This window comes from Euleptes europaea, chromosome 5 (assembly GCF_029931775.1).
Source record: "Euleptes europaea isolate rEulEur1 chromosome 5, rEulEur1.hap1, whole genome shotgun sequence".
In the NCBI taxonomy this organism is placed as follows: Eukaryota; Metazoa; Chordata; class Lepidosauria; order Squamata; family Sphaerodactylidae; genus Euleptes; species Euleptes europaea.
Window position 1 is genome coordinate 81,482,842 of NC_079316.1, and position 11,353 is coordinate 81,494,194.

At 40.8% G+C, this 11,353-nt stretch overlaps 1 protein-coding gene across 1 annotated transcript in view; it reads left to right on the forward strand.

The window, feature by feature from the left end:
- PLCE1 (phospholipase C epsilon 1) overlaps window positions 1-6,600 on the forward strand; it is a 152,453-nt gene extending 145,853 nt beyond the window's left edge. The window contains 3 exon segments of the mRNA XM_056849540.1: window positions 2,854-3,072; window positions 3,535-3,732; window positions 6,557-6,600. Of these exon segments, the coding sequence (XP_056705518.1) occupies window positions 2,854-3,072; window positions 3,535-3,711 (396 nt within the window). The 3' untranslated portion in view covers window positions 3,712-3,732; window positions 6,557-6,600.
- Window positions 6,601-11,353: the final 4,753 nt, after the last annotated feature.

Consider the following 11,353-nt stretch of genomic DNA (forward strand, 5'->3'; position numbering starts at 1 on the left):
GGAAGTCTCGACTAAGGAGATCTTTAATGAACCCATCATGGCCTAGTGATTTATTAGGTTTACTTTTACTAATGGCTTTATTTAATTCCTCCTGAGTTATAGGTTCTTCTAAAATATTTTGTAGTGTTTGACTAATCTCTTTACATTTATTTTCCAACAGATATAAATCCATTTTTTGTTCGTCTACAGCCCCTCTTGTATATAACCTAGTATAATATTCTAAAAATGTTTTTTGGATATATTTGGGGTCAGTTGTTATAGCTCCCCCTCTTTTAATTTTTAAAATTGGTTCTTTCTCATTAGTCCTTTTCAGTTGCCAGGCAAGTAATTTACCTGCTTTATTCACATGTTCAAAATATCTCTGCTTATTAAACAAAACCTTTTTTTCATTCTCTGTTGTAATCAAAACTGTATATTGTCGCTGTAAGACCTTTATGTCATTCTGTATTCTTTGTCTACTAATTTTATCCATATTCTTTATTAGGAGACTCTCTTTTTGCCTAATTTCCTCTAAAAGAGACTTTTGAAATTTCTCCTTTTTCTTATACCAGATCGAGTTTTGTTGAATCAGGATCCCTCTTATAACTGCCTTCCCGGCATCCCATACCACTATTCCTGAGGTTCCCCTATCAACATTATTAATTAAATAATCCTGTATAGCTAGCTGTATTTTTTCCTTACACTCCTTCTTCCTCAATAAATTTTCATTAATCCTCCATATTTTCCGTTTATCACAACCCATTTTAAATTTAACCCTTATTTCATTATGATCTGATAAAACCTTTGGTAGAATTTCTGTCTCCTCTAACTTGTTCATTAGGGCCACTGAGGCCCAAATCATGTCAATTCTTGATAAGGAGAGGTGTCTATCTGAGAAGAATGTGTGACCTTTTCTTGTAAAATTCCTACTTCTCCAAGTATCATACATTTTCCAATGGTTAACCAAATTCCAAAAAGCATCCGGGAGTTTCCCTTCCCTTTTATCTCTTTTCTTTTTCCTACTTCTATCTATACCAGGGTCTGTCACTTCATTAAAAACCCCTAACCATATCATTCTATCATCTCCAGATTCCGCCAATATAGTTCCCAGTTCCAAAAAGAATTGCTTTTGATTTTTTATTTGGTGCATATAATCCTATAAGAATAATGTCTTGAGACTGTATAGTTATTTTTATAATTAATATTCTACCTTCTTCCTCTTTATATATTAATTTTGGTTCCAAATACTTTGCCACATAAAAAGCCACCCCATTCTTTTCTTTTTTTACCATTACAGGCCGTAAACAAACTTCCCAGTCTGTTGCATTCTAACAAGTGTTAGCATATGAGTCTCCTGCAAACAAATAACATCAGAGTTTAGTTTTTTTTAAATGCTGAAAAATCTTTCTCCTCTTATTTGGGGAATTAGAGCCATTAATATTCCAAGATAATATCTTAATAGACATCGATTTCTAAAATATACTTAAACTAGCATCTAAAAAGAAAAAAGAAAAAACAAGTGCTCATAAATGTTGCATTATTAAAGAAAAAAACATAATAAAATTATAAAAAACCCACTATTCTCCCACCTCCCCTTCTACAGCCCTCTAAATAAACAAATCAAATTATACTCAGTTCCACCATTAACCTCCTCCCTCTTATTCTAAATTTAAGAAGTATCAGAGTCTTCTTCTCCTGTTGTCCCCCCCACTTGCTTCTGATTTCTTCTGGTCTTCTGGTTCTCTCAGGTCTTGTGGAGTCTTCCCTTTTTTAAGCTCCTTGTCATAACGTCGTAGGAATTCTTCTGCCTTCAGAGTAGCAAACATTCTGTGTCTTTTTCCCTTGTATGAGAAAGACACTCCTTGCGGTGTTTCCCAACGAAATTGGATCTGATTGAGATTTAGTCTCTCTGTGAGAAATTTAAAGTCCTTTCTTTTTCTCAGAATTCAGTTTCAGCTTTTTCTTTCATTGCCATTCCTCAAGTGATGCACTGGTCTCTTATGGGGCTGAAAGACCTATAGGATATACCGTGCAGACGGTACGTCCCTTTTCACGGTGGGTGCTGAGTAAATGCCCAGTCCTGAGCACGACAGCCAATAAGACTGGGTTGTAGATTTGTAGAGGCCTGTGGGAGTGAATTCTTTATCAGTAAGGCAGAATTTAATTACCAGTTGGGCAGAATTTTAATTCAACAAATGAGAAGTTCCAAGTTACATTAGCTTGCACAGCGTGGTGTGGTGGTTAAGAGCTGTGGATTCTGATCTGGAGAACTGGGTTTGATTCCCCACTCCTCCACATGAGCGGCGGAGGCTAATTTGGTGAACTGGATTTGTTTTCCCACTCCTACACATGAAGCCAGCTGGGTGACCTTGGGCTAGTCCCAGCTCTCTTGGAGCTCTCTCTGCCCCACCTACCTCACAGGGTGTCTGTTGTGGGGAGGGGAAGGGAAGGTGATTGTAAGCCGGTTTGAGTCTCCCTTTAGTGGTAGAGAAAGTCGGCATATAAAAACCAACTCTTCTTCTTCTTAAGATCTGGGAGGTAGTGTAATGGTTAAGGTGTCAGAGTAGGATCTGGGAGACCCAGATTCTAATCCCCACTCTGCCATGGAAACTTGCTGGGTGACCTTGGGCCAGTCACACACTCTCAGCCTCAACCCTGGCTAGTTTGTGGATGGAAGAGCTCCACGGAATACCAGGCGCATGACCTGGAGGCAGGCAATGGCAAACCACCTCTGAACGTCTCTTGCTTCAAAACCCCCACCAGGGGTCGCCGTACGTCAGCTGTGACTTGACAGCACTTTCCACCACAGTTAAGATCTGCCCTGCGGATCAATGGAAGATAACCAGCTTTTGATCTTGTTTCCTTTTTGTTTAGACCTTGTGTAAGGCCAAATACTCCTGCAGCATTCTGAACAATCCCAACCCAAGCGATTACGTCCTCTTGGAGGAAGTGACGAAAGAGTCCACAAATAAGAAGACATCGACCCCCAAAACCTCTCAGAGGATTCTTTCTGACCAAGAATGTGTGTTCCATGCTCAAAGCAAGTGGAAAGGAGCTGGGAAATTTATCCTTAAACTTAAAGAACAGGTCCAAGTAAGTTTTAGTACTGAAGTTTTTTTTCAAAAAAAGTTTACATCTTGTTCGCACTTGCCAAAAAAATCACCTTCAGCAAAAAAAGGTTTTATATTCATTTTGTAAAAGCAACCCATTCTACTTAATGGATATGTATTCTAAGTAGTGTTCTAGTAATTTAGAGCCAGTAAAGGAAAACTTACCTAGCTTTTAAAAAATGATTTCTTCAGGACATAGTTAAGTATGAATCTCACCTTTTGAGGGTTCACCTTGGGAGAACAGCAGGGAACAGTTACCACAAGATGATAATTTCCCCACCGCACATTATCTAACGGCCTAAAAAGAACCCAAGAATAAAGTGTGAAACTGTTCAAAAGTTTGTTTTATGAAGCTTTGCTCTTGTAACCACACTACATAAATAAAACAGTAAACTGACAATATTCTTGCCCTCTGATCATTTCTTTTGCCTGACTTCTATTGCAGACCAGTCGCGAAGATAAGAGAAAAGGCCTCTCAATTGCTAATGAACTTAAGAAACTAGCCAAGTCAAAGCAGTACAGGGGCTTTATAACCCCACCTCTGCTAACTTCTCCAGAGGGTCCCCAAGGTAAAGACGAAAAGGCCGCTTGCAGCTTGACCTACAGTGACATTATGGAATAACCTTCAGCTTTTTGTATTCAGGTATGATCTGTTGCCTGTGCCCTAAAAAAAATGCTGCTCATAGCTGAAGCTGGACAGTGAGAGATTCAAAACAGATAAAAGTATTTCTTCACACAGCACATGGTTAAATTGTGGAACGCATCAGGATGTGGTGACGGCTGCCAACTTGGAAGGCTTTCAGAGTGGACATGTTCATGGAGGAGAGGGCTATCCATGGCTACTAGTCAAAATGAGTACTAGTCATGATGCATACCTGTTCTCTCTAGTATCAGAGGAGCGTGCCGGGTAACAAATGGAAATAATAAATAAATAAATATTATATTAGGTGCTGTGGAACACAGGTAGGATAATGCTGCATTCGTCTTGTTTGTGGGCTTTCTAGAGGCACCTGGTTGGCCACTGTGTGAACAGACTGCTGGACTTGATGGGCCTTGGTCTGATCCAGCCTGGCCTTTCTTATGTTCCTATGTTCTTAGTTTGCAAAGGGTGTGATGCATAGCTGATGTAGGTGTACCTTACATGGGCAAACCCACAGAGACTGAGTTCCAGTGGTAATCAAGTCCTGACTAGTAAGAGATGTTTGGGAAAATACACCAGAAAACCTTTCTGAAACAGTAGTCTTTCTCAAAATAATAAATGAGGAGTACTGTAGCTTAGCTAAGTAGTGTACTGAAATATGTTTTTGTGTACATTTGCAATGGGTTGCCCTTTAATTGTTAGAGATTCAGCGCATTGGTTTGTTATGAATCAGGGAAGAGAGCAACTGGGAGAATATTCTTTCCATTGAGCTAAATTTAGGATTACATGCACATGGCAACTTCTCACGCTCCCAGTTAAGCACTGCTCTACCCAACAAGCACTTTAACAGACAGGTAGATTCCAGAGCCAACATCGGATTACAGCTGTCGTATGGTGACCCTGTAGGGTTTTCAAGGCAAGAGACATTCGGAGGTGGTTTGTCATTGCCTGCCTCTGCGTGACCCTGGTATTCCTTGGAAGTCAGGGCTGAGAGGGTTTGACTGGCCCAAGGTCCCCCAGCAAGCTTCCATGGCACAAGTGGGGATTTGAACCTGGGTTTCCCAGGTTCTAATTTGACACCTTAACTGCTACACCACACTGGCTCTCCAGTGTACTGGTCACAAATTAGTTTCATGAGACCCAGAAGCCTTTCCTTAATTGCTTGTGTTTCGCCCTAGTGGGTGGCTGTGTCTCACAGGAATCTGTTGGTTTGTGCCTAGGATATCATAGATGACAAATGACCTCCTGCCCCAATCACTATCCCATTTTGTGATCCCATTTGCAATGCAATGCAATGCAGATATCTCATTGCGTTTGCAATGAGATATCTGAAAATGAACAAATGATTAAGTATCTACTGTGAGTTTGACTTCCTGGAATATTTAGGTGGATTTGAGGAGCAGGGAGAGACCACAAGCTTGACAGGGGGGTTCTCCATCCTTTATATTGAATCACCAGCTTCAGTCTTCTTGGCATGGAGCCTTTAAAAGAGGTCAGGCAGCAAGGAAACAATAGCAAAGCTGACTTGATTGAGTCTAGCAGGAGCAATGTAGAGTCCAAGTTGGAATGGATGTGAGAGATTTTATCTGCAAAGTGCTGAGCAGAACTGTCACAGTGGGCTTCCGAGCAGTCCACCCTCTTCCTGTCTGCCAGATTCCCAACAAGCCTCTAACCACCCAGAACAACTCTGCTGGCCATCACAGTGCAGACACAATGGTGGCGGAACAGCGTTTAACACATGAAGCTGCCCTATACTGAATCAGACACTTGGTCCATCAAAGTCAGTATTGTCTACTCAGACTGGCAGCGGGTCTCCAGGATCTCAGGCAGAGGTCTTTCACATCACCTACTTGCCTGGTCCCTTTAACTGGCGATGTCGGGGATTGAACCTGGGACCTTCTGCATGCCAAGCAGACGCTCTACCACTGAGCCACAGCTCCTCCCATTGTTTCTTTGCTGCCATCACCACCCTAGAGTATGCTTCAAAAAGAGTGTATAGTAAATGATGGGGGTGACCTGGGCTCTGACGCATGAGAGAGTGCAATCATGTGCAACCAGCCAGATCATTTCCTTGTTCCAGAAGTCACCCAGGGCGTTGACAGAAGCACCAGCCATATCAACAGGCAAACAGCCATGAGGGTCAGGAAGCTGCAGTGTGGGAGAAGTGGAGTAATTCTTCCCCCTCCCTGTCAGCATAGCCCCCCCTCCCAGTAGGTATTAGTCCACACAGGTCCCACAGCCCCAGGAATTAACTTCTCTGAGATTGGAAATGACTAGTGGGGGAAGGGAAGGGCAGGAAAGACCCACAATCCCTGGGCCCACAGATCACTAGATCCCTTTGTCAGCAGTGGAATCAGCTGCCTAGGGAGGTATCTCAGATGGGGTATCTCAGGTGAGTTCAGAGATATTCTTCCAATTTTATATAGAATGTTTCCAAAACCCTCTGTAGATTTTACTGTTTAATTGACAATCTTTGTCAATTAATAGTCTGCACTATTTTTCTTGTAAGCTTTACCAGACACTACAAGGACATGTTTTTTCCTGAGTGTATAACCCTTTCTCACACACATCTTTTGTAAGGCCTCCATTCCTGAAATGCTGCATACTATACGGTAGTGCAATTCTATAAAAGTAAAGCACCTTTAAGCCAATCAATCACAGTGGGAGAATTAAGCGTCCCTCTAATGTACATTCACTTTGTATCACATCAGCAGTGTTTGAGTGATTGTATTTTTTATAAACTACTCCAAAACCGTTTTAAAAACACTTTGAACTCCACATTGCTTAAACCAACCAAAGCCTTAACATCGTTTCTTTCCGATTCCAGGGAATTTATGACTGCAAAGACATGAAGACAAAATGAAGCTGAGAGAATACGGATCCCATCCTTCTGTTGGAGCGGTTGCTCTTAAGGATCTGGTAACTGGAACACGCACCAGAAATGCCTAAATAAGACACACAGATATGTGAAGAAAGTCCCTGCTTTGGAACTGATGGGCCCAGCAGTGGCTAGGCCTCCCCTGCACATGTAAACTAGAGGCTGCTTTTGGTGGCAACAGCCAGTCTGTGAATGGTTTTGAGGCTCTCGACGCATGCCATAGCAGCGCTCAGAAGATTCCTTCCTTCTCCATACCCAGACTAGGAGGCTGAAGCAGCCATCTGAATGGAGACCTTACAGTGTAAGGTTACAGTGTAAGCAGAATAGAATGTTTTAATTAAGCATCTTAAGGGAAAATGAAGGCTGAGGATGGGCTATAGTGTGTTATATAAAAACAGTGCACTTTTAATTTTAAAAATTCCTTCTATTTACAGTTTAAGGTGATGGCAGGCAGATTTAGGTAAATTGTAACACAGATTTCAGTATAGTAAATATACACAACTATTTATGGTTTGTCTACTTAATGTTAATGTACAGCGAGTATACATACTTAGGTAATGATACTTTGTTTAGGAGCAACATTTCTTCATGCAGCGTATCTTGGTTTTCCTGTTTATTATTTATTTTTAAAGTCCAAGGTATGTGCCACTGTATAATGTATTTATCACATCTGGTTTTATAGAAATCTACATAGCTTTGCAGAAAATTCAACATATGCCTGTTTAGAGAAATGCTTGTTTTTAGCGAAAAGTACTTTCAGAAAAGAAGCATCTTTTGTTTTCTCAAATACCTTTATAATATTGATCAGCTGAGATATTAAATCTAACCACTTGAAGTTTAACTTCTGAATTCTTAATAGAAACGTCAATGTAGTATTGAAGTTAAAAAAATCTATTTTCAAAATATGTTTGGTACTTCTGTAGCTGGTAGCATTATTTAAAGTGTTTTTAATCTTTAACATAGAAGGCCTATGTTATTCTGTTGTGTTTTTAGTATATATCTTGTCATTTCTGTTTACATAGAAGTACTTGTAAAGATGTGTATGTTTGCAAACTCATGAGCTTTTTATAAGGCTGTTAGTGCTGGCTGTAACTTTTCTTCTTTTGTTAATGTACTAAGTGCTATTAAAAGCCATTACCTGCACAGAGCAATAAACAATTAAGATTGCATTAGTTTCGATAATTATGGCACAAATCAAATGGTTCAAAATGGGGTTTTTTTGGAACTACCAGCTATAGCAATGCACCTGTGTACACTGGGGTTTTTGTGTGTAAAGTGCTGTCAAGTTGCAGCCGACTTATGGCGACCCCTTTTGGGGGGTTTCATGGCGAGACTAACAGAGGTGGTTTGCCAGTGCCTTCCTCTGCACAGCAACCCTGGTCTTCCTTGGTGGTCTCCCATCCAAATACTAACCAGGGCTGACCCTGCTTAGCTTCTGAGATCTGTCGAGATCAGGCTAGCCTGGGCCATCCAGGTCAGGGCCTGGGGTTTTTAGCATATGAATAAATCACAAACAGCCCGTCAGTTCAAAGGAAGCATAATGCTGAAAAACAGATTGAACCTGAATGGAATGTAAAACCTTAATCTGATTGGACAGTCTACAAAGCTTGATTTTTCACTGCCTGCAAAATGTACTGTTTGCCTCCAACACAAGAGGAAGAAAATAGACTCTGATGAGGGAAAGAAATCAAGTTTATACTAATTGGAGGAAACATGATCAGTACTTAAACCTAGAAAAGAATGTTGTGTCTTTAAATTTGATAAGAGGAATAGCATCACCAGAATAGAGTGCCGGACCACCAGAAAAGGGTCCGCGTGCTGTCAGTGCCTCCTTGAGCAGTGACGCTAGATTGTAATCTTGAGCTGTGACCCTATAAAGCAAAGAGACTTGTTCAAAGTTCCCATGGATCCTTCCAGCTAAGACCAGACAAATCCGAGGTCTTTTTAAAACCCAAGTGGTTAGCTAAAATTGTGGTGGTATGAAGATACTTATTCTTCTGTGAACACGCAGTTTTTGCATGTGCATTTTTTATAAAACTCATGCCACATACCACAGTGCAGTTTATGTGAAATGCTTTTGCATAGTATAGGTATGGAGCAGGATTTGGGGGAGGACTGAAAGGGAGGCTCTGTCCTGGGAGCATTGTTTGGGATGCTGTGCTGAACCGTTACCATGTGGGCCTTGCAAGTGCTATACTTCACTGGGTTTTAAAAAATTATTTGTTTTGCTTCTGTGAACCTTAGGACTATCAGTCTGAAGTTGCCTAAGGGACAAGGAAGTAGACTTCATATGTCACAGCAACACTACAATTTATTTTTAGAAGCCACCCACTTTGAACTTTCCATCCATGGATCAGACCCCACAGATGACTGTATAGAAGGGGATACTACGCGTGCTACTATACGCATCCTTACTAACCTTTAAAGGCATGAGGGAACCTAGGAACCTGCCATCTCCACAGGTGATTGGCAGGTTCAAAGCTACCAGGCACAGGACCGCATATGATGCATTTTGGAGGGCTGTTTATCCTCATGCGAGAAATGTAAGTAGTACATCTTTACCCAGACTTTTGTTTCTGTTCACCTGGGTGAGGATCATGACAAAGATGGCTTTGGGCATACCCAGATTTCCCAGTGAAAGACAGTGACAGCATGGATTCACTGTCTCAGAATCATAGAGTTGGAAGGGGCCATACAGGCCATCTAGTCCAACCCCCCTGCTCAATGCAGGATCAGCCTAAAACATCCCTGACAAGTATTCGTCCAGCCACTGCTTGAAGACTGCCAGTGAGGGGGAGCTCACCACCTCCCTAGGCAGCCAATTCCACTGCTGAACTACCCTTACTGTAAAAAATGTTTTCCTAATATCAAGCGGTACCTTTGTACCTGTAATTTATATCCATTATTGCGAGTCCTATCCTCTGCTGCCAACAGGAACAGCTCCCTGTCCTCCTCTAAGTGACAGCCCTTCAAATACTTATAAGTAAGAGAACAATCATGTCTTGCTACCAGACCTTAAACTAAATTACTTATAAGTATGACCATATACTTGTAGGACACTAAAATACAGCAAACAGACCACCAGAGGATTCTGATTGCTATACAATGCTTGGACTTGTAGAACTAACTTATTCTGTAAATTTCTAAGCAAGAACATACAATATTTCAAAGGCTCAGTTACTTTAACACTACAATAGAAAAAGTTACTTCAAGAAAATTACCAGGGTAGCAGCAAAGAAGAAATTACAGTTTTTGAACTGTTATGCAATTTTCGCTCATTCTCAAAATGCAATTGATCGGGTCCATTTTAGTTTATGTTATGTTCACTGCGTTCTACCAAATGCAGCACTGCTGGAAGCGAAGTCTGGTCCTTGCACTATTTTGCTTCCCCCTAGTGTAGGATAGGAAAGGATTCCACAGGGAAAAGCCATACTTTCTTGCACCACCTTGTATGATGCGTTGTGCAGCAAATGAACTGACCTGCTTGTAGTTACAAACGAGGACACTGAATTCAAAGCTATACCAAAATAGCCAAAGTAAAAAAAATTGCAGCAATGGTTAATACCCTCTCAGAAGGTACTCAAGCCTTACAGAAGACAGTAAGATGCTTTTTTTGTCAGTCTAAATACATAACATTTTTTTACAGTTAGTCTAAATGAATTACATTTCTAGTACTCAAATTCATTGCACTGTAGAGAGATGATGCTGAGTAGTTCCAGACTGGGCAGCCACTGACAAGAGTACTACTTGCTTGCTGCAGACTTTTATCTGCACCCTAAAAACTAAGGCTGCCTTACTTTTACAGAACAATTACCAGAAACAAGAAATAGGGAATAAAAGTTTATGAATCCCTTAGCTGTCTTTCCATTCCTCTGATGCATCAAAGCAATCCAGAGTAGTACCATTGCCCCACAGTGGCTACTACATGCAATTGTATATAATTCGTTCATATTACTGCTTTTTAAGTCCAAACATAGGGGTGTTTAACCAGAGGAGACAGAATGGAAAACAGAGTAGCTCTTTCGTTTTAAGTTCCCCCCTACTCCACAAGTCCCTTTCACCTGCTATTTCACCTGCAGAAGAAGGACCCCACCAGGTGGGGTGGTGATGGTGAGTGGGTACACATTTCAGAAAATAAGGAGTCATGGGGTTTTGCAGCCTTTGGGGGGGGTAGGGTTTTTACATAATAGTTAGATTCATCCTCATGCTGCATACACATTATCATTTATGTAGATGCTGCAGTGAAGGGAAGAAACAGACTTCACCCTTGCTACTGGACACTAACCCTAATACATCACAAGGACCAGGGGAAAAGCAGAGAAGACTTACTGCTAGTTACAGGAATTCTATATACTATACAACTCAGTGATGGTATGAAGAAAATACGCATGAACTGATGGGACGTTACTGTGCGTGACTGGGTATCCCTGTACCATTTTTCATCAACTGATTAAACTTTGCATTAGACACTCCTGGAGTACAAAAAAAGCAGACATAGAAATATTAGTCCAGACTCTTTAAAATAAGCTTTTATGTTACAAGTAAGACAATTTTCCAATAACCAATTCTTGTTAATTTGATATTGTACAATATTATACATAACTTCCCCAAATAATGTGGAATCAGCCATTCGTGGTTTCTGAACATCCAAGAAACAGTCAATTCATTTTTTTGTGTTCTGGGACCTAAACAACAGCACAACATATTTCTTCACTGTCCAAAGTCCTAGTATCCATAGTAAAAAAA